The 22340-nt window shown below is 41.4% G+C and overlaps 1 protein-coding gene across 10 annotated transcripts in view; it reads left to right on the top strand.

Annotated features, from left to right (window-relative positions):
- Positions 1–22340, top strand: part of WNK1 (WNK lysine deficient protein kinase 1) — a 1135119-nt gene that overhangs the window by 761551 nt on the left and 351228 nt on the right. For all 10 annotated transcript variants that reach the window (XM_085652258.1, XM_085652261.1, XM_085652257.1 and 7 more), the window contains one exon: positions 18164–18252. In XM_085652258.1, coding sequence (XP_085508384.1) covers positions 18164–18252 — 89 coding nt within the window. The remainder of the gene's footprint in view (positions 1–18163; positions 18253–22340) is intronic.

The raw sequence follows: 22340 nt of genomic DNA, 5'->3' as shown, positions 1-22340 counted from the left end.
CAAATATACTCTCTCAATCTCTCATAGCTTTCAGACAAATCATTTAAACTCAACAGATTAGCGAGCTCCGTAAACGAGCAATCAGTATGAAAACAAATCACTGTGCTCACCACAGGTGATAGGTCAACAAATTTGAGAAATAAAGCTCCTGTAGAAAGTCACCTCCCCCCTCAACAGGTTCATCAAAGTGTAATCTTTCCCAAATCCTGAAGAAATGTATCTTTTGAAACTCAATAATACTCCGATGGCACAGCATTAGGCAAATTTAGTTTTACTGACTATGAACAAGATAGAAACCGAACACTGGAGTGTGCAAAGTCCACAATGAAACTGGACTTTGACAAAACTCTAATAAAAATATTACCACCTCTTTCTCAAGAAGTATCAGCTGAAATCTCAATGAACACCCCCCACACCCTCCTTTGAACAAACATATAACTCGAGAAAGCAATTACTATATCGTACAATAGAAAAGAAATGTGTGCCATACAAGCAACTGCCAAAATATGAGAGCAAAACAAACCTTTCTCTGCTGAGCAATAGAGAATGACACTTATCTCCACAAGAGTTTATCAGTCAGTCAGTCAAAGTACTTTATTTCGATAAATCAATAGCATAAAAAGACAAGGGAACAAGATATGTACACTCAAACGAAAAATACAATTGATACCAAATAAATATTTGACTTGTATACATTCAATCATAATATACACATAATACTAAAATAGATACATGTGATAAAATTCGATCCTAAGTATGTGTTAAAAAGAGGTCAGTTAAGATAAAATCAACTGTACAAACTGTTTACATAAAATCAATTAAAAGTCTTTCTTGGAGTGGTCAATAACAATGAGCAAAATATAGTTCAACGCAATTAGAGACCCTTGTTCAGAGTGATGTCATTCGACATCCTTTTCTTGACTCTGATGGCCCCCACTAAAAAGTTAGCAACGTGGTAGGTTATCCTTGGTGTCTGTAATAGCTGTAAGAAAAGGAGTGCGGGCTTAACCTGTATGAACCCAACCTCCTTAAGGATTGGAAGCAAGTATTTCCTTCTTAATGCCATGAAATGCTCACAGAACATCAAAAAGTGCAAAGTGTTCTGGGGCGAAAAGTTATCGCAGTTACATGGCAGGGCGTTTTCGGGAGAACACCAAGTAGGAAAGTGACCCAAAGTTAAGTGGATCAGGTTTAGCCGAAATCGGGTTAAGAGAAAGCGATGATAAGGCAGGTTAACAAAGGTTAAATATGGTTCTGGGCCAGCATGGCTGCTCAGGATAATGCCCGCCCTTACCATAGGTTTCTCCAATTCTGTTTGTTCCCTGGCTAAACGTAACGTATCTCCCATCAGAGCTTTGATCTGGACTAGATCTTTTGCAGTTATTGTGGACGGGGATGAGTAAAGGTCTGATCTCCCTATCTTGGATAGGCTGTTTTTAATATAGGCTAGCCACGGTATTTTGCATGCTCTATCTAACTGCATGCAGTCTTTTAGGATAGTGTGGTTGAGCGGAATTTCCTGGTTCAGCCAGATCCTCAACCAAGCCAGGACAGGGGCCATTTTTATCAGGTCAGAGATATAACCCATGCCAAGTTCAGAGTGTACAATATAAGTAGGAGTTGACTGGGGGACGGAAAGGACTGATCTTAAAAATTTATTTTCAGTAATCTGAATGCATTCCGTTGAGCAATAACCCCAAATGGCACTGCCATATGTTGCCACAGCTAAACTTTTGGCTTCATAAATTTTTAGCAGAGTGACTATCTGTCTTGCTCCTAATTTTTTTTATAAAACACTGGAGAGCGGAAGAAGATCTGGCAAGAGCAATATTTCTACTTTTTATATTTGGCCCCCAGCTACCTTTCTCGTCAAACATTATGCCTAGGTATGGGAAGGTGGCTACTCTACAAAGCTCTTGTTTCCCACAGAAGAATGTTTTTGAAGGCCTATTATTCGTAACCCTGCCCATGATCATGATTTGTGATTTTTTGGCATTGATCTTTAGGTCCAGGGAACTCATAAATGCCTCAAAGGCATTCAATAGCCTTTGGAGACCCATACCAGTACGAGAGAGCAAAACGGCGTCATCCGCGTATAGGAGAACTGGAATACCAAGTTCACCTATACGTGGGACATCGAGAGTTGCCGCTTTGAGGGAGGGTTCCAAGGCATTTATGTAAATTGTAAACAAAAGGGGTGCCAGGATACATCCCTGCCTCACCCCTCTTTCTGACTTAAAGTGGTTGGTGCATCGCCCTTCCGTGGTTACTCTAACCGCAGCTGTTAAGTTAGAGTGGAGATCAGCTAGAAGACAAACTAAAGCCCTGTCCAATCCTAAGTTAAGTAAAATATTCCACAATTTGGAGCGGTTAACTAAGTCGAAGGCAGACGAGAGGTCCATGAACCCCAGGTACATGAGCCCCTCTCTAGCCTTCGTATATTTTACGACCAATAGATGTAAGTTAAGACTTTGATCGACTGTGCTCCTTTTGGGTCTAAAACCGTACTGGACATTAGATAGTACCCCTTTCTCAGTTATCCATTCATTCAACCTAGAGAGGATAACCCTACCCAAGATCTTCACCGAGGAATCGATTAAAGATATCGGTCTGTAACAGGATGGATCTTGCCTGTTACCCTTTTTAAAGACCGGTATGATGATCGATTTTTTCCATGAATCCGGAATTTTATCGGTGATGAGAACATTAAAGACGTTACATAGAATTTTAGACCAAAATTTAGGTGCATGTTTAAAAACATCTCCAGGAACCCCGTCAGGGCCTGGGGCTTTATTTTTCGGGGACAAGTCAATTGCCCGTTCCACTTCTGCCGGTGCAAAGATGACAATTTGCTTAGTGTGACACAAAGCCCCTCCTACTACTCCTAAGGGGGCAACTATAATGTCAGTGCCAGTGGGATCTGTATAGATCTCACTAAAGTGTTTAATCCATCCCTCATCGGGGATGTTAGCCTCAAGAGGGGTATGTGGGTCCTCAGAAAAAAGTGGCTGATTTATAGTGTTCCAAAAGAGGCCACTATTTTTTAATGTTAATGGGTCCAGTAGCTGCGCTAAGGCATTATCTTTTAGAACCCTCTTCCTCTCTAAAATAGTTTTCTTATATATAGACCTTGCACTTACAATGTCCGCACGAATTTTGGGGGTAGCCTTGAGGGCTTTTAATAAGACCCCTGTGCGCATTAGAACATTTCTTATCAAACCATCTTTTTCCCATGGACACCATCAGGCTAGGTTTTTTCTGGAGACTACGGTCAATTTCTATGCAAATGTTATCAAAGGCTGCTATGACCTCGTTGCATTCAGTTCTATTTGTTAGACAAATTGCAACTTCGTCCTCGGTCCTATGCAACACCTCTTTTAGGAAGCTTTCAGGAACTATTTTTGCCCATTTTAACCTACGATTTTGATCTTTTGCCACAAGATTTGCTCCCTTTCTACCTTTAACTGATTTAAGGGAGAATACATTGGCAAACAATAACTCTAAAAGAACCGGATTATGGTCACTAAAAACTGATACCTCCGTATAATATTTAGTAACATTACACAACAAACATGAAGTCAAGAATATATAATCTATAATAGTGCCCTTGTCATTTCCTTTAAAAGAGGGGGTTCTGTTGTTTCCATCCCCACAGGCTGATTCATATAAGTTCCATCTGGCTAGAAAAATTTCTAGAAGTTCACCACGCCTGGTGTGCTCAAAATGCACTAGGGAGGAGAAGGTGGGGACGTCAACCTCCTGACTAGTGCATGGTAGAGGGCATGGATGTATGTTGAAATCCCCCAATAATATTAATTCATATGTATGAACATTAGTACTATAGGCTGACATAAATTTATCCAGTACATCAAGATTATGACTGGTGCAATCATTAGCATTAGAATTATAAAAATTAACAAAGAGAATCTTGGCCTTATCATTCGAAGCAAGTTCAACAATCAGACAATTTTCGGAGCCAGATGAACGTTGGGTAAGTATCCCTTTTATGTCTAGTTTAAATAAAGTTAACAGGCCCCCCTTGGGTCGACCAGCCACGCTACTGATTGCTGGGATGCAGAAACAGCAGTAGCCATCCAAGGAAAAGCTATTCGTCAAATCCCATGTCTCAAATGCATTAAGTGACGCTAGCCAATCCGGGTTCCCCATTTTATTCTTTATACCAGCAATGTTCCAAGTGGCGATTTTAAGAGATGGAGCTGATAACTCCGGTGGCTTGCTGGTTGCATCAGGAAGTCAATCGTTTTCCTCCAATGAGGACAAAGCAGAGTAACGATTAGAAATGGGAAGAATGTGATCCCACTGCCTGTTAGGTGGCTGCTGGCCATAAAGATCCCCATCGTTTAGGTGCATAGGAACTCTCAGTGGCATGTTAATGGGACAGCCAGGCCCACCCCTGGTGATGCCATTTCCATAATGCTCAGGCAGGTGGGGCCGTCGCTGCTGAGTGCTGATCAGATGACTATAGAAGTATCTAAGAGGTCTAACAGCAACTGAGGTATCCTGATTGGGTAAAGAGGCGTCCCTTAGGAGGACGGTAGCCACGTGTTGAGGGTATTTAAAGTTGATTATGATACAATCCCCTCTTGTGGTTTTCCTTCCACACCCAATCCAGCCTACTCTACGAGTAGATATTATATCGTTTGAAAGAGCCAACGGAAAACCACATTTTTTATTCAGCCAGGCAAGTGATTTATTTTTTAAGGCATCATGGGTTTCCTGCCTAGAATTCGACATACAGGAGTCAACCTCAGGGACGTTGATCAGTACCACTGTGTAAGGAACACACTGTGGTGGGAGGTTAACAGCATTGTTTCTCCTGTGTTTATTAAACCCCGGCACTTCAACCTCGGCTAAATTCATCTGGGTGTTCTGAGAGCTTTTTTGTACTAAGTGTGGTTGTCGTTGAGTAGGTTCTGAAACTGGTGGGATAGCCCCTAGTGGATGTGGTGATAAAGGGGGTGGCAAAGCAATTACAGGCAGACATGTCTGACTACTACCCCCAGAGCCCCCCGGACCTCCCTCACAGATATTAACAGTAGGATGAAAAATGGGTTCCGATGAGTTATGGCCCAAGGGGCCGGACAAGTCGGGTTGGGGGGTTATCAAAGAAGGAAAACGGGACAGGTAGGAATCCAAGAGGCCTTTCAGACTGTTTACCTCTGAAGAGACTAGATCTAACTTCTCCAACAAAGGTCTAAGCATTGACTCTATTTTGGACTCTAAAGTTCACACCAAGAGATCTATAAGGGCCGGGTGGAGAGTACTCCCTTCAGCTTTATTAACGGTCTCAGAGGTAGCGTGTGGAGACTCAGATATAACCCCCCTACTTGATTGTGCAGAGCCTTGTTTTTTGGGCTTTCGGATTACCATCCTCTTAGCTGGAGCCTTCTTACAAGCACGCACCCTTCTATGCGCGGGAGATGGAGATGGAGATGGAATGTCCTTAGAACAGGATGCTAGACACTGGGAGGAAATTGAATCATTTAAGGTTACATGCTCCTCCATACTTTCAAAGTTTACCAGGTCGTTTGTCATGTCTATATCAGCGGTATTAATGTTATCGCAGCTATTTTCTAGGACACGGGGTCTCGTATTAGAAGTAATAGACCTTGTTGGTGAAGTTTCTGGGCTCAATCTGCCCAGGGAGAGCCTCCTATCTTTGTTGATCTTGTTTACCACTTTCACAAGATAATTGTCCATAGTCCTGTTATCACTTGTGGCAGGTAATTTGGTAGACCTGAGCTTCGACATCAAGGCAGACAACAATTAAAACTTACAAGTAAATAAAATGGCAGGGTCTTCACCTGGTGTTCAGAACTGTCAAACGATCAGCGCACCCAACTACGAGGTATATAAACCACAACAATACCAATGTTCAATAGGGTAGCCTACTTACAAGTCCAGAACCCAGTGAGCTTAGGCAGGATCCGTGGCCCAGCCCGGCCTCTTCCGGCCCCGGACGGCCACATACGGTCCCGCCCTTGTCCCGGGCTTCTCCCGGCGCCGCCCGCGCGCGTCCCGCGACGCGGGAGTCAGAGCTGACTCATATGCGCCTCCTGGCGCGAAAGACGGCGTCGGAGGCGGCTTCCTGCCGCTAGGGACTCTGGGGGATGGAGTCCGGTGTCCGCTCCGCGGCCGCAGTAGATGTAAGAAGCGGCGGCAAGACACCGGACACACAAGGAGCCAGACACAGCACCAGGAAGAAGGTCGAACAGTCACCACCGCGGCCCCAGGGTAAGAAAGAGCTGCCCGCTCTGCCGGAGTCAGAGCTGACTCATATGCGCCTCCTGGCGCGAAAGACAGCGTCGGCGGCGGCTTCCTGCCGCTAGGGACTCTGGGGGATGGAGTCCGGTGTCCGCTCCGCGGCCGCAGTAGATGTAAGAAGCGGTGGCAAGACACCGGACACACAAGGAGCCAGACACAGCACCAGGAAGAAGGTCGAACAGTCACCGCCGCGGCCCCAGGGTAAGAAAGAGCTGCCAAGAGTTTATCTGGAGAAGAGCTCTGGCATCCCATGTTGGTAGAAAGGAAAGGGTGTAATCAGACAAACATCATGACCCACCATCAGAAAAAAAATAAGTAAAAGCAAGACTGAGGAAGCCTGCTGTAACATTGTGCCTTTTTCTTAAACATACCTTGTTGTCCCTTTAAGGGTCTTAGTTATTGTTCATGTAGCACCATGGCAGTGGAATGTATATAGATGACCAGCAAGTCAGTTGCACCTGGCTAGAGCAAACTGGTGGATGAGACATTTCCTGCTTCTGAATAAACTTATCTTCATTCATCTTTCTGAAGATTATTCATAATTTTACACCTGTCTGGCTGAAATAATTATATCCTTTTTAAAAACAATCCCTATGTCTACACAAAGAGGATGAAGTAAAGATCGAAGTAACCAAGGCCTTGGACCCAGGAGACACCATCAAAGAAATAAAAGCCCTAGCCTCAAACCTTACTGCCACAAAAAAACCTCCCACAGAAGGGTACATGCAAAGAAACAAAATCCATCAACTATGTATAAATATTTATCTAACTTATGTTCAAGTTCAGCGGCATTTGCTATGGGCCACAGAGAAACTAACACAATGTTGGTTCCCGACAAGTGAGAACCAGAGCATCACCCTGCCATAGCTCTACCCCATCCCCTCCTCCAACACCTATTCAGTCGTCCAGCTTCTCCACATCTCCACGGTTTCTTTGAGGAAGGCACAACATGTAAGGGAATATACCTGCTAAAATCACATTGACATTATATTGTGGGCCTTTTATTGCATTTGTTGATGTACTACTAAAGGGAGGGACTACTGAGAAAAGTCCTTTAAAACTTACACCTATTTGGCTGAGGTGTAATATGGTGATCAATAAACTTTCTTTGACATCAGAAACCATCCGTTATTGGCCCAGTTGCATCTTGGATCACCATGGTAATTAATGATAAATTGTATATGGGACCTCTGCAATTGTCTGGTGAACCAGTGCAACTTGGATGACAGTGTATTTTGTGGGGCAGCATTACAGTACTTCTCGTTTTCAAACGGAAACATTCTTTGAAGTATTATCATTTTAATTGTTGCTATTTACCCTAGCCATGATGGGTATTGTATTTGCCAAAGTTGTACCTCTTTCTGTGTCTCAATAATGGTGGCAATTTATCCAGATTAGGTTGCTGGAATCAGTGCTGCCAGCTGCCTCCTAGATACCGAGATACGAGTATTTTACTTAAAATGTGAATACTACTATTGCTAGTCCATGCACATTGGCAATATTTTAACACTTATGGCTTCAGCATATTTATTTTGAGGAGTTAAATGGCACAGACTATTTGCAGTAACAGCAATAGAGCATGCCCATTTCACTTGTGTTGCCTTAGTACAAAAAAATATAGTAGCAAGATTGCAGTCACGTTTCAGCGACCAGGTGAGTCCCTTGATGGAAGCAAATGTCCCATGCGTTTGTTGTCTGACATTGAAGACAATTAATCTTACTCTAGCTATTTATCCCACAGACAATAAGTAAGAAACAGTTGATGGGTTTCCACATGAATGTGAAGTGTTTCAGCCAGATTGGCCTGTCCAAGGCATTCCCTTGCTCACACCTGGCTGTCTGGCAATGTAAGTTTCGCCCCCTCGCCATCCTCCTAACAAATTGCCATAATTTACCCACCCAACTTAGAGCTCGAAAAATCATAATTTTTTTACTAGACCTTCAGGTCTAGTAACTTGAATAATCTACTCTACCTAACTACCATGTACTTGACTCTTGAACTGGTCTCAACGCGATTGTCACACAGTTCACTTTGGAAAATCCTCTAACTTCAGTCACAGAAAGAAAAGTAAATGTAGGACAGCAAACTTACTTTTGACCTCTGTCTCTGAAAGCCGAGCAAATGTGACAAGATAACAAGATTTAAAGGCATATTTATTTCTCATTCACTTTGTGAGCAAGCAGAACACCTGTTGTGAGTTCGCCAAAAAGGGCAAGTATATCTTAAAAGTAGCTCGTCCAGATTAAATCAGGCTCGCCATAGCGAGTGGATTTTTCAAGTCCTGCCTAATTCTTTTCTCTCTCCTCCCCTCAACACTGAAATTATATACCAGGAATAAATGTAAGGTACTAAACATCCTATCTTACCCCAACTTTGTCACAACTCTCTGCTCCCCTATCCCCTGAAGCACTCTGAGATTCTGGCTCATATCAGCGAAGCTAATCTCCCAGTGGCTAGTAGCCATCCCTTGCTGTCTTCCCATAACTTGCTGTGTCCTGACAATGTAAATGTTGTTTCTTTGCATGTGCAATCTGTGCTACATCATTCTTTGATCACTGCCTTGTGTTGTCTTCTGCATTCAGCTTTGGACTTCCATGCTTCTTAAAAGCCTTCCTCCACAATTCTCTATGTGGCTTGTGACTCCAATGTCTCGGTAATCTCAAAGTCATGGGATTCATTAGTTGTCTGTAATATAGCCTTCACCTCTGACAGCGAACTCGTTTGAGATGGACAGCCTGCCACTTAATTATTAGGCCTTAGGGACGGTCCCACCTGTCATCTAAATTATGAACTTTCTGGAACTCCACTATTGGCCGAAAGGTTCTATGTTTCTGGTGTGTCACCACAGATGTTGAAAGAAGAGAACTCTCCACCCCTTAAAGGAGAAATCACGTTCTTGCTGCTTTGATGATTTTTTTTTTTTTTTTTTAGTAAAACTTGTAGTTTGTTGAAATATCTGATGGCCTGATAGTGGTCCTGATGTTGTTCTTCAATGTATTGCATCTAATGGATTTGCATTACATAGTTATGTATAGCATTCTCTCACACTTTTTAGAATCCTCAAGATCCTTTCATTGTTCCAACTTGCTGTATAGAAAAAGATTATCTCCTTTCAGTGGTGCAAGAATCCATGTTCTTCCTTTGTTTCGCTCAATTATTCTAAAACGCTCTTTCTCCTAGGTTGTTGCAGTCCTTCAGTTCTTGAAATTCCTGCTTTAAGTCTCTCTTCAGCTTTGCCAAATCATCCTTCATATAGGTCTTCATAAACCTTTTGGGTGATAGATGCTTCAGAATCCATGGATTCCTCTATGACTTTGCTTGCCTTAGTGAAATTGGAACACTTCCTTTCCTTCTGGTGATTTGATGTTTGTAAGACAGGTTTCACAAGCAATTTTTACCAACTGTTCTTTCAATCGTCTAGCTGAAGCTTAGTGTGATCTCTCCTGTAGTGTTCTACTGTCGGGGATTTTCTGCTGTTCATGAGATTTCCATTTTAAAGCCTCTCTCTATGGGTATGCCTGCACATGGACTTTCAAATGAACCCCTTCTAACCATACTTTAAGCAAGCAATACTGACTTCATTCCAGTGCTTTGGAGAGTCACACTTTGGTAGAGTAGTCTTTAGGAACTTTGTGGTATAATAGTTTACATTTAGTGAGCCGAGTGGCATTTGCAGTTTCGATTAGGTGAAGAGGTTGCAATTTGAAATGAAACACATGGCAACTTGTTGGTTTGGAGTAAATTTAAGAATTGTACTTTCAATATTGACCTCTGTCAGTTAACAGTTGGCAGTTATGTAAGAGGTGGGAAAAATCTGCAGCATTTTTAGAGGTTATTAACCCCTCCATGCAACTTCAAAACTATTTTTTTCTTTAAATTGCCCCAGCAGGGTCTTACTATGGCAAAAATACATATGTATTTATATGGTGTTTGAATAGCGTGAGCCCAGACAAAAAGGCAACAGAGAGCTAAACATGGTCAAAAACAGCATACAAGTCAACGAGAGATTGATGTGGTAGCTGGTTTTGTTTAAATTTCCACATTCTCCCTACAATTGTGTCATGTACTTTTTCTTTCTGATTCAGTCAGATTAAATTCGGGGTACCATGGAATCATCCTGATTGAATCTTGGCATTGCGTAATAAAAAGTTACTTGATGTATGCTAATTTATACATAGTAATTGTTGTCCTGTAGCTCGGTTTTAGCTTTGAGCTTAACTGAATGTTTGACATTTGTATCTTATCGATGTGAAATTACTTCTTAATCCCTATTTTTTAAGTCAGATTGTTGTTGTAAACTGTTAAGCAATACCCATTGTATTTGAGCACATTCACTGACTAGGGCTTTTTTTGCCTTTGCCATGCCAAGATGTCTTCCTTATCACACCTGGGACGGGCTAACCTTTCTTTAAGACTCCCTATCTCAGTGCAGCTATTATCACGTAACCAAATATCTTTTCTCTTTTTTGCCAACTGGACCCTTCATCGCAAAAGTATCTATCACATGCTCAGATCTCGTACCTGATAACATCGCACCATCTTTAGATGCAAATCCAGTAGACCCAGAATCTAAGAGCTTGTGTCCTTAACACTCAATGAGATAATTGCTTCTGTTACATCATACTTGAACTCATTAAAGTACAGTGCAATACTGCATTAAAAATTGGTCTGATCTGCCCCCTGCTGAAAGAAAAAACTGTATCAGACTTTAATGATGTGAACAATTTCTGTCACGTTTCAAACCAACCTTTCTCTGTGAAAGTCCCTCAAAACAGATTAGAGGCAAAGAACTTTTGCTAATCTCATCGATGAGCTATATTCTTGCTTTTGATCTGAAGGTTGCATGACCAATGTCAAATGTGGAGTGAAGATTCTATTCTTAAAATAGCTTCATTAAAAAGGCAAAACCACTAACACATTCTGAAAAGAAGCCGGAGACCAGCGGGTACAGACTTTTCTTTATTTCTCGTCTGTCACAATCCTCGTCCGGCAGCAGCTACCGTATAGCCCTGCTCCCCAGTTCCACGCAGCTAACTGTCCATGCTCCCAAATTCCACAACTAACCCAACACACCCTCCATCCATCACAAAACAAGTAAAGCGAAAACCTACTTCATGTGAAATTGTGCACAGAACAGAAAGTATTAACACAAATAACCAAATGAACATCAACAATAAAACAGAAAAGATAATGTCCCGGACAGAACGAACAGAGGTTAATGTCGGCTATAATCCTTAAATCTGGCAGGAGCAGTTCTTACCCTGGATGTGTCCCTCCTATGATGCACCTGGCGTGGGTCTGCATGCACATGTACTCTGGAAGAAACAAACCCTGTCATGGTATTCACATAGGCAGCTTTGGATTCAGGCACCACAGAAACTCCTCTCATACTCCACACTTAACCGTTCTCTAGCACTACCACACAATCCTTTACCTCCATCACTCGAACCGGTGCAGGAAATCGTGATAATCCCTTGCGAATGAGGCTAGGCTTTTTGACTCTCACCCAGTCACCAACGCAAACAGAAGACACTCTGCAACACTCCGTCGCTGCCGGACGTGGATCGTGACAGACCAGCCTTGTCCGGCAGCAACTGCTGTCCAGCCCCGCTCCCCAGTTGCACGCAGGGAACTCCCCACATTCCACAACTAACCCAACACATTCCTTCTGCAGGAGTGCACTTGGGATCACGATTTTCACCCCCCAAACATTAGGTCATTTTCCTGAAAGTCAGTGCAGAGTCTCTGTAAGCACAATCGGGGATCACACAAAGTCCTTCACGTTGTATCAAATAGCTTCTTTAGTTTCCTTTTTCCTCAAAACCAACTGTCCAACACGTGTTTCATCAGGCAATTTACGTCACAACTTCCTCAATGTTAAGAAGCATATACAATATGTATAAACTTTAAGTTCAATAGACCCAATATATTGCGAAATCCATCAACACCACCACACCAACAATCTTAATTCTCCCACCACATATCCCAGTGATTTGTGAACAATAATTAACTTTTTCATGTTATTTATTTTTAATACGATGAGCTGTAAGAGAATAAACATCAACCATGCAAATTCATTAGCATGTAAGGCAGAATCAGCTTGCTTATGTAAAACACTCAGAGAACCCAAATCAGTGAGACTGTTTACTCAATAGGACACCCTCAAAAGGGATATTCAGAATGCATTACAACAGTATTGTATACAGATTAAATCCTGGAGTTCCAAAAGACAAGCGAGATTTAGCTCACAGCCGTGTAAATCCCCACCCCAATAATCACAGTTGTCTCAATCTTATAGAGCAGTTCTCTGCCACAATATTCAAATATGCTGTGGGAGTGTTAAATATAACACCAGGGTCCAGTCAACATATTCATATTCAGTTAAAACACCCATATGTGCTTGTTCCTGAACCGTTCACGTCATAAGTGCCTTTCCCTAAAAAGAAAATCTGAAGTCCTGGTGTGCGAATCTCACACGGACAAATTCATCTTTCAAGTACATCTCGTGACACGAATATAAACATGCTAACACACTTGTGTTCGAGACAGACAAAAGTTAGAATTTACCGTCATTGTTTAAATCCAATTCGGTCCCCAGTAACAAGTCTCTTTATCAAACACGGTTTGCACAGAATGCACAGGCCATAATGTCGGCCTCCAAATAGCACATAAGGCAAGGTGTTTGGTCCTCACAGCCACATGGAGAGAACATCTCAATGACACTTAACTGATCTTTCTTACTGCAAGTGCCACTTATCTCTAGATTAAATCTGTGTCTTACCCGAGCGCCATCTTTTCAGTACAGCATATTACTAACCAAAAACAGAAATCACATTAGTTCCAGGAGCTCATAGCACCACCATCATGAGATTTCTTTCTTTAAAATTTTTTTTTATGGGTTGTTGAATAATTTCATCAAGCCCTTGTGTTTCCAAGCCTGTATACTAATATATTTGGATAATGTTGTCTGTGTCAACATTTTCTCCTCTAAGCTGTTGGTAGCGTTAATGTGTCTAGACCAGGGGAGTCTAATTTTGGCCACACAGGATGTATTTTTTTGGCTATACATAAGACAGTACTAAACCATAAATCTGAATACGCACTCATTAACGCAGTGCTTTTCTTGAAATTCCAGTATGGATCGAGCCATCCTGGACCTACTTTTGCCATTTTTAAGTGGGTCCTGTGCACAGCCGGCATAGGAAAGCCTTTCAGGGAGCTTGAAGTCTCACCTGACTTCTCCCTGTTTTTGGCATAGATTACCTGAACTGAGTTATCCTTATGATGCTAATAATTTGTTGTAAGAAAGTCCACATTTAATCTTTTAGTTAAACCTTAATGTTTGTAGAAGATGTCTTCAACTGCATGGTTTTTACTTAGTAACTGCAGGCTCTCTGCCCTTTTTAGCATTGCACTTGTTCTAATGATACCTTCAGACATAAACCATTCTTTTATTGAATTTACAATTCCGATGAGGTGTGCTGGTTACAGTAGCGGCTGGTGATATTTGAAAGTGGTGAGGCGTAAAAGTTTGAGATGAGTAACGTGGCAAGTGAGCCCAACCATTATAAGGGGGTTTCGTGGGATGATTCACAAAAGCATTTGTGTATGGAAAGAAGTACTAAAAAAGTTATATTTTATGTACTCTTACATTTTTTGTGAATTGGTTCCGAAACGTCCAATTCCTTATTAGTAGAAGTGCAAAAAGGGCACCTATCCTTTCTAGTTGTACTAATTGTGTTTGCTTATTCCCTAATATTTCCATTTTAAATGAGGCTTGTAAGAGTATGTAAAAGGTTACTATATGAGTACTACCTTACATACTGCAAAATACCTTTGTGAATAGACGCCAATATATTCATAACTGGAATACTGTATATGGACATCAGTAAAGTGTAGATTATATCACCTTTGTACTACAGACTGGAGCATACTTGTACAACAGATTATGTCAATACTATAGGATTGTGCTACAGAGTATATTGTTATTAAACAACTAATATGTTCTTGCCTGTATTAGACGATCAATTCATCATTACTGCAGACTATCCATTATACACATAACCCATCAATATATTGAACACTATTCCCATCACTGCATTTAAGTCTTGGTCCATAATTGTATCTCATAATGTGGTTATCCCGGTGCCAGAAAACGGGCCCATGTCTTTTGGGAACAACACCCAGAAGGCTTTTTTTTTTTTTACGAAAGAAGAAATGAGAAGTGACAATGCATGATTTAAACTTTCCCATCCTGCTTAAAAGCCCTAATCACTTTATACAACAACAATATAGTCCAGAACTCCAAATTATAGTTAAACAGATTGCTCAAAGTACAGTATACAAAAGCATTGATTGATTCAGCAGGTCTTGTTCCAATTTTCTTTAAGATCTGCTGAATCAATCGAATTTTTTGTGTACAGTACATTGAGCAATCTGTTTAACTATAATTTGTAATGCTGGACCATATTGTTGTTGTGTTATTTGTGGTATATTCTTATCCTAGGAGGCTTAAGGGTATTGAGCCTCAGGTCCTTAGCACCACAGAAGTTAAAACTATACATGGCCCTAATATAGCGATAAGTGCAGCCAAAATTGCCTCATACCCTTTGTACTGTGTTTCCTATGCCTATTCACTTTATGACTGCACTCATACAGGATAGTATAAAAGGTTAATAAATTGCTTCACTTCCATCTCAATGAAAAAAAAGGCAAAACATTTTTTAAAAGGGAGGGGACTCTGAAGGTTCCCAAATGGGGCCAAAATGTTTCGGGATTAGCGCTTTTCGTGTCGTATCTTGCATAACCGTTGGAGGTAAATTGTGAAAGGGCAGAATCTTGTGCCTGCTCTTCATTGAGAATATTGGCCATTTCCACAAGAGACCACACACAACTAAAAAGTTTAATATTTTGACTGCCTCTTTGTACAGCTCCGACCTGCGGTCCTGTGGTATAAGCCGGATCGGGTGGCTTAGCCGACTAATGCGTCCACTGTAGGGGCCTGTGTTTGACCTCATGATCACAGATTAAAATCCCGGCAGGTCCACTCTGCCTTTCATCTTTCTGAGGTCGAGAAAATGAGCACCATTGAGTTGGGTAACAAAAAACATCTGTTATTCAGCGCCAAAATACCAGTTGTGGTGAACGTGTGCTTTACAAATACACATTTTGTATGAGAAAGGCAATTACAGTCGACATACACAAAACATGTATGCATCCTCATATGAAGTTTGTTGTACAATAACAATTACAGAAAATGGCTCCTTTACAGATCATGTCGCTGGGGACTGAAAACACTTTATCCTTTAATTCGAGTGATATTTCTAATACGCACAATGTCTTTCTGGTTCACTTTCTCCAGATATGGCGATATTAATACCGTGCACTGGCTGGATTTGCTAAGTGGAAAGACTGTTTCTTTTACAAATTCAGTAGTGAAACCTAACTTCCTCTTAATCTAAAGGTTTTGCTTTTTTGTAGCAGCAATAGCAGTATGACACTCTAAGTCATAGGTATTTCCTATCGGCTGTAGTCCTCCTGTCTTCAACTGTTAGAAGGATGAATAGAGGAATCTGCCCTGCTGAACCTCGATTCTGTGCTCTGAGCATTGCACACTGACCGCCGTAGCACACGATCTACTTGAGCCTGTGTAGCTGATGCACTCATTTGAAATTCGGATCACGTCATCTTTATGCTGCTACGAAACTTTCTCCAGGAACTGTTTGTAAAGTTTAATGAAAAGTAAATAATTATAAATTTTTTGGTAGACTCTGCAAATTAATGTTTGATTCACCGACTTGATGGAAAAATAAGACAGCTAGTTAGTTACTGCACTGCTGCAGCTCAGTTTTGCGCAGACCTTTCCCTGGCCGACGATGTAGAGAATATTGTGCACAAAATACTGCGCATAAAGTGGCTGAAAACATGAATGTTGTGAGGAATCTTGACAGTGCTCGTGGAGCCAGAGTAGTATAGAAAGGAAGAGTTTTACCCCTTGCCATCCGCGCACATTGAGAAGCGTAGCTAAACCCCCTAAATACTTTTAGTGGACAAATTACCGGGTCTGACAGTCCACTCGACTCTGGAGTACTCTCGTGATGACTGGTTGATCACACACAAGGCCGCTCAACTCTACACAGCAGCAAGTGTGGTCGGACTCCGGCTCGAAGAGAGGGAGAGACTGGCTGGACTAGCGTAGTCAGCCAATCCAGATGCTGCTCCATGCAAACTCACTTCTCATTAGGTTAGGAGACTGGGGCTCTGCGGCTTTGAGCAAGCCCCATGTGCAGTAGAGATAATCCTCTAGTGGGCATGTCGGGCTGGTCTGCGCTGCTACTGCTACCCATGGTGTCTATCACATTGGAACCCCGGCCCCCACCCCCGTCTGAGCCATCATCGCCATCACACTAAAGGGTGCAGGAACACTTTTGAGAACCATCTACTTTTCAAAAGGCATGGAGAGCTGTATCCCACAGGTTGTGTAGAATTGTTCCACTCCTCAGAGGTGGCTGTGCTTGAAATGATCTTCAGACCCCCCGCTGGATTAGTGATGCAGACCGAAATCCACTGCTGGCTCACAGTTGATTCAGCTCTTAAGTAGGTCTCTCTTGCAATATTTGACCCAAGAAATTAAGTGAAGAGTACCCTGCTTGAGAATATGCCAGATAATTTCTTCACCCTCAGCTTATCCTTCTCAGCCTCTGTACGTCGCCTTCTGCCTCTCTTCTCTCTGTGGAAATATGTAGCCTTATCAACATTCCATTTCACTCTACTATAACTGTAAACAACCCTTCAATGCATATTCAATTAGTAACTCAATATGCTGGAACCAGAACTGTTGAGTAATCACACTGTGTGCAGGCTTATGAGCCCGTTGCAAGTGTTCAGTTTTTCATTCTGTTCTTTGTAAGGGGATTTACATATTGGATTTGGGCAGCTGTTGCTAGCCTTCTATCCGAGGCCCCCAGGTCCAGTGAGGAGTCCATTTACAATAGACCTCCTGGCCTTTGACAGGATATTCAGCCTTGACCCCAATAGGGAAAACATGAACTTTTACCAACTCAAAATAACCCCAATGACTTTACTCGAACACCTTGCCAAAAATATAAAAAAACAAGCAAATGTTGTGTGAGCATTCAAAATCAAGTGCTACAAGGACAGTCCTAAAGGGATGCTGGCCGTCTGCTTTGGGTTCCATTTCAGGAACATGGACTTTACTCCATAATTCCTCCACTGAATTAATTCTTGGGGCACATTGTTCCATTACATCCATTATTGTTCATGTATGTTCTCAAGTAAATATTTGACGCATTTGGTTGGTAAGAATTGTTTTATAATGTGTTCCCATATTTGGAAAGTGTTGACATTTGCTGTCTAACCTATTGCATGTCTTTCTTTTGCAGCAAAGTAATATGCCAGTTTGGGGACCTTGTTGCCACTGGTTGTTCAGTTGGGAAGTGAGTTCCCTCCCTGAAGCCAAATCTTTAAGCACACCGCTTCCATCTATTAGCCTTGTTTGTCCTTCTGTGACACAGGGGTGGGCCTTTGTTAGGGAGAACGAACTTTGTAGTCTTGGCATCATTGTTTGAATGTAGTTACTAAAACACTGCCATAGAATAGTGTTTATATCTCCACTCCCAGATTCACTGCATGGCAAGCTGTAGCTTCACAGTGCCCAGATTTCAGAATGGCGTGGCTGCATAGCAGGGGTATCGCAGGATGCCTTGATAAAGGTTTAAACTTTTTAGGTGCTGATCACAAGATACCACTCTTATTTATTACATTAACAGGTTACTCTTTGAGACAGTTGGCATGAGGGCATAATACGTTTAAAGTACTTTAATACATGCTTTATAAGTATATTTATGTTTTCTGCAGAGTGCACCAAATGCTGGACAAGTTGCTCCCCCAGAGTCACAGTCACAAAGTTCTTCAAATACGGCTCCGGTTGTCTCATCAGTTGACAGGTAAGTGGAGTGGTTAGGTAGAATCTTTCTTATACTGAGTCTGTTGTTGCAGCTTATAGAGCACTGACTTGCATCTCTGATTACAGATTCAACCCTACTTTCTTCTCTGTCTGTGCACTGGACAAAGAATGTTTGTTTTTAAGTCGAAGCGTCCCAGACAGCATAGCTGTCTGGTTTGGAAAGATATCATGGAGACATTTTGAAAGCTTCCCTGGGGATGCCTCCCACTCGTTGCTTACAATTAGCTTAGTGGTTTGTAACTCACATTTGCTTGCTTTCTATTTGCTGGCTTCATTTCTTTTTAGGGTGACCAGCATGTCTTTGTTCATCCCGTGGAGCATAGCCTGTTCACCATCGATGCTCCTTGTATTCTTCTACGAGTGCTCGCTTTTTGTAAACACGCCTGTACAATTTATTCTTATCTTGTCACTTTTTCTCTGCATTCAAAGACCGAGGTCAAATGTCATGCCCAGTCTTCCAGGGGAGCTTGTTATTTACTTTTCTTTCACAGACTTGAAAGTGAGAGGATTTTTCAGTATTCCTCCCTCGCATTATTTTGACCAGAGGTTCTCTGAATATGACTGCACTATGTCCAAATCTGTTGACATTTTGGTCCCACGACGACTTACTAAAATATACTCAACCCAGCCAACTATGGTTTGCAGACTTGATTACCCAGGCAAGAAGCATCCTCCGGAAAATTGAGATTGAATGGAGAAACCACAAAGGGCCATAACTCCTCTCTAGATTCAGAGCTTTTAAACAATATAAACTGCTCATCTCATCATCCAAATCTGCCTACAACCAAAATCCAATAAATCCTCACCGAATGCTACAAGACCATTATTCTGGCACCTCTAAAGCTTTCTCCCCTTATGGAAAACAATCCTCCTGTCTATTCCGAAAAAAAATAAAAAGAATGCCTCAGTCTTTACTTTTTGGCCAGTTAGGATACACAACATCCATCTACAAATACACCTTCTAAAATCACATATTTACATTCAGGTAGACAATACAAGAAATAGAAGATAAAATCAATATATAACATTAACTAATTTGTTTATTCTATATATACTCACAAGCACTACAGTTTATGAATTTCATTGCCTTCCTTCATATGTACCAGGCTGATTGCAAAAATCTAGACAAAGCAAACACCACACAGGTACTAGTGTCAAACTTGCATATTCCTAATGCAACCCAGAATTTTCATATTGCAAACTCCACACACAGAACGGTGCATTTAGGCCTTTTGTCTTTTACATTCCGGTTCAAATGTCTCCACGTGGATTTAAAAGACTATCAGAATGGTGCCCAACATGAACTTTATATACTGAGTTGTGGCTGAAGGAGGGTTAAGGTAGTACAGAAGTTCTTCAAATTTATAATCGCATTTCATGAATTAAAAGTCGCTAGACAATCTACCCACTGTAGGTGTTGACAACAGTTTTTCAAGTCCACAGTACCAGAATCTTTCCTTCAAAATAAAATAAAATGTTTGCATTAATGGATAGAATTTTAGACCAACATTCACCTAACCCCATCTGTAAGTGTATTTTTTAATACATCTCAGTCAGGGGATCCTAATTGCCTTTGATCTTCCAATGTCATCACATTGACCCGTTCTATATGGACCAAGCTCCTTATTCGACCAGATTCTGATACAATAAAGAATTGGCTTTAGTTCTGTAAATACAGTTATAGATTTTAGGACCAGGTCGAATCTTATCGGCTGTAAAGGGTGTACTCTGGGGTGCCTCATAAAAGACCTTAAGAAGACATTTTCATCACAGTGTCCCCAAAGCTCTGAGCCAAACAGAGAAGCTCTAGCTGCCTGTGCTCTGCTAATATTAAAAGACAGTGATGCAGGGTGGGTTGCTACTCTCCAGGCAAACTGTATTCTAGAGGATGCTCTATATTTGGTACAAGGGTGCTTTTTAGTGTGTCTCGCACCATTGTCACTATTAATTAAATAGCCGTAACAACAATTTATAAAAAGGGTGGTGCTTGGACACACCCCTGGTGGACACCTTTGTTCACATTGATTATTTTTGTAAGTTCACCATGTGGGCGCCAATGAACCTGTGCAAAATGATCAGAGTACAACCGTATGTCTAGTAAATCTGCGTGGGACTCCAAGCCCAGAGAAAGGCATGCTATAGATTCTCCCTTGCAACCATATTTAATGCGGCCTGTAGGTCAACGATGGCAACAGATAAATGTCCTCATTTAATGTCCATCACTTTCTACTTAATCAAAAGGAGGCAGAGGACCTGGTTAATCGTAATTGTTCTTGGCTGAACGCTGCCTGGAATTGGCTCAAAATATCATTTTTAGTCATCCAGGCCACTAGCATGTCGAGGACCCTCCTAAACAATATTTCCTGCTAATTGATGATTATTCTGATTGGTCAATAATTATTGGGCAGTTTACGACATCCCTTCTTATACATTTGGACTAACTCTGCTCTTGTCCATGTGTCTGTTATTGAGCCCCCCGTAGCTATTGCATTAAATAAAACATTTATGTAATGGACCCATATGGCAGGCTCAGCGAGGACAAAGTCTGTTGAGATTTTTTTTAGGCCAGATGCCTGCCCATATTCTGAGCACTAACGACATTTTCAGTATCAAAGAGAGCAGGTAATGTGAGTGTGAAGTAAACTTTTGCTCAACCTTAGGATGTTTTACAAAAAGTATTCTAAAATGACTTTTGCTTGCTGTACAGTGTAAAGAGCTTCAAAGTCAATCACCATCTGCCTGAATATGAACTTCAACCCTCATTTAGTGTCATTGTGTTTTGCCTGTTCTACTAGTACTTCCCAGTTCCCGGTTTCCCACTCTCTCTTGGCTCCTTGGATAGTTTTCCTACAAAATAATGTACATACTTTTATTAGGTCTTTATCACCCGCTTATTAGCAACTACAAGATCAGAATTTTGCGCAGCAACCAGAGTTAAAACACACCTTGCTAGCCTTTTAAAAAATGTCTTTAAGTGCGCTGAATAACAGATGATGCGCTTCTTTTAGTAAGGAAGGGCAATCTAAATTGTTGCTAACGATGCCCAGTGTTGGAATACGAGTCGTAAGTAGATTTAATAGCAGTAGAGCTGATAAAATGTTAGCCCATTTTACATTCTTTCCATTGTTAGTAATGGCTAGTTCACTAGGTTTTGCACTAGATCTATGCTCTATGTGTCTGGTATTAAAGATTCAGTTACATAAATGACCAGAGGGTCATTGTCACACTCCGACGAGGTGGGTGGGGGACACAGGGTGTCATTATGGAGGCACCATCATGTCAGTCCTTTCACCACATAACAGTACATCAAGGAGTATGTAATCAATATTACTTCTATATGTACCTCTTTTAAAAGTTTGTGCTGCCATGTTTTTTTAAGAGGAATGTCAATTGCATGCACAGAGACAGTGTGATCATAAACTGTTAACTACTGGGCATTCTCTTTTGCTAGCTCACTCAGTAACCAAAGACCTTCACCTAAAAAAACAAATCTAGACCTAGATCTCACAGATACCAACCAACCATTTTCTAATCTACTGTGGCTCTGCAATACCATTTAAAGAATTGTTACTGCCCAACTCAATACTTGCATCTCTGACAATTGTATGCTGACTTGCTATCAGTTTGGTTTAGACCCAGCTACAGCATCAAGACGGCAACTCTAAAGGTTTTAGATGATCATCATATTCTCAACAAGGGCGATGTCTGCCTAATTGTCCTTGATCTCTCAGCTGCCATGATACCATTGACCACAAAAACTCATTCCAATACTTGAGCACCACATGGAATTCTTTGTCACTGTTCTGACCTGGTTCAGATATTTCCTAACTGAGAAATCCCAGCTGGTAAAGATCGAGGACTAGTAGTGCTCCTTCTCATTCAGCATATGCTGCTGGGTCTCACAAGTCTTAAATCTTGCACCCACTCTTTTTACCTCTACATTGATCAGCTAAGCCTGATCTTCCAAAACTGTGGTGTTGTCCTTCCAATTTACTCACACCATGCAGCTTAATCTAAACTCCTCTCATTAGTGGATGTCAAACTCTGCAAAAATTGCCTATATGTACT

This window comes from Triturus cristatus, chromosome 4_1, assembly GCF_964204655.1.
Source record: "Triturus cristatus chromosome 4_1, aTriCri1.1, whole genome shotgun sequence".
Lineage (NCBI taxonomy): Eukaryota > Metazoa > Chordata > Amphibia > Caudata > Salamandridae > Triturus > Triturus cristatus.
Note: the sequence above shows the minus strand (reverse complement) of the source record. Positions and strands in the feature narration are given on the sequence as shown.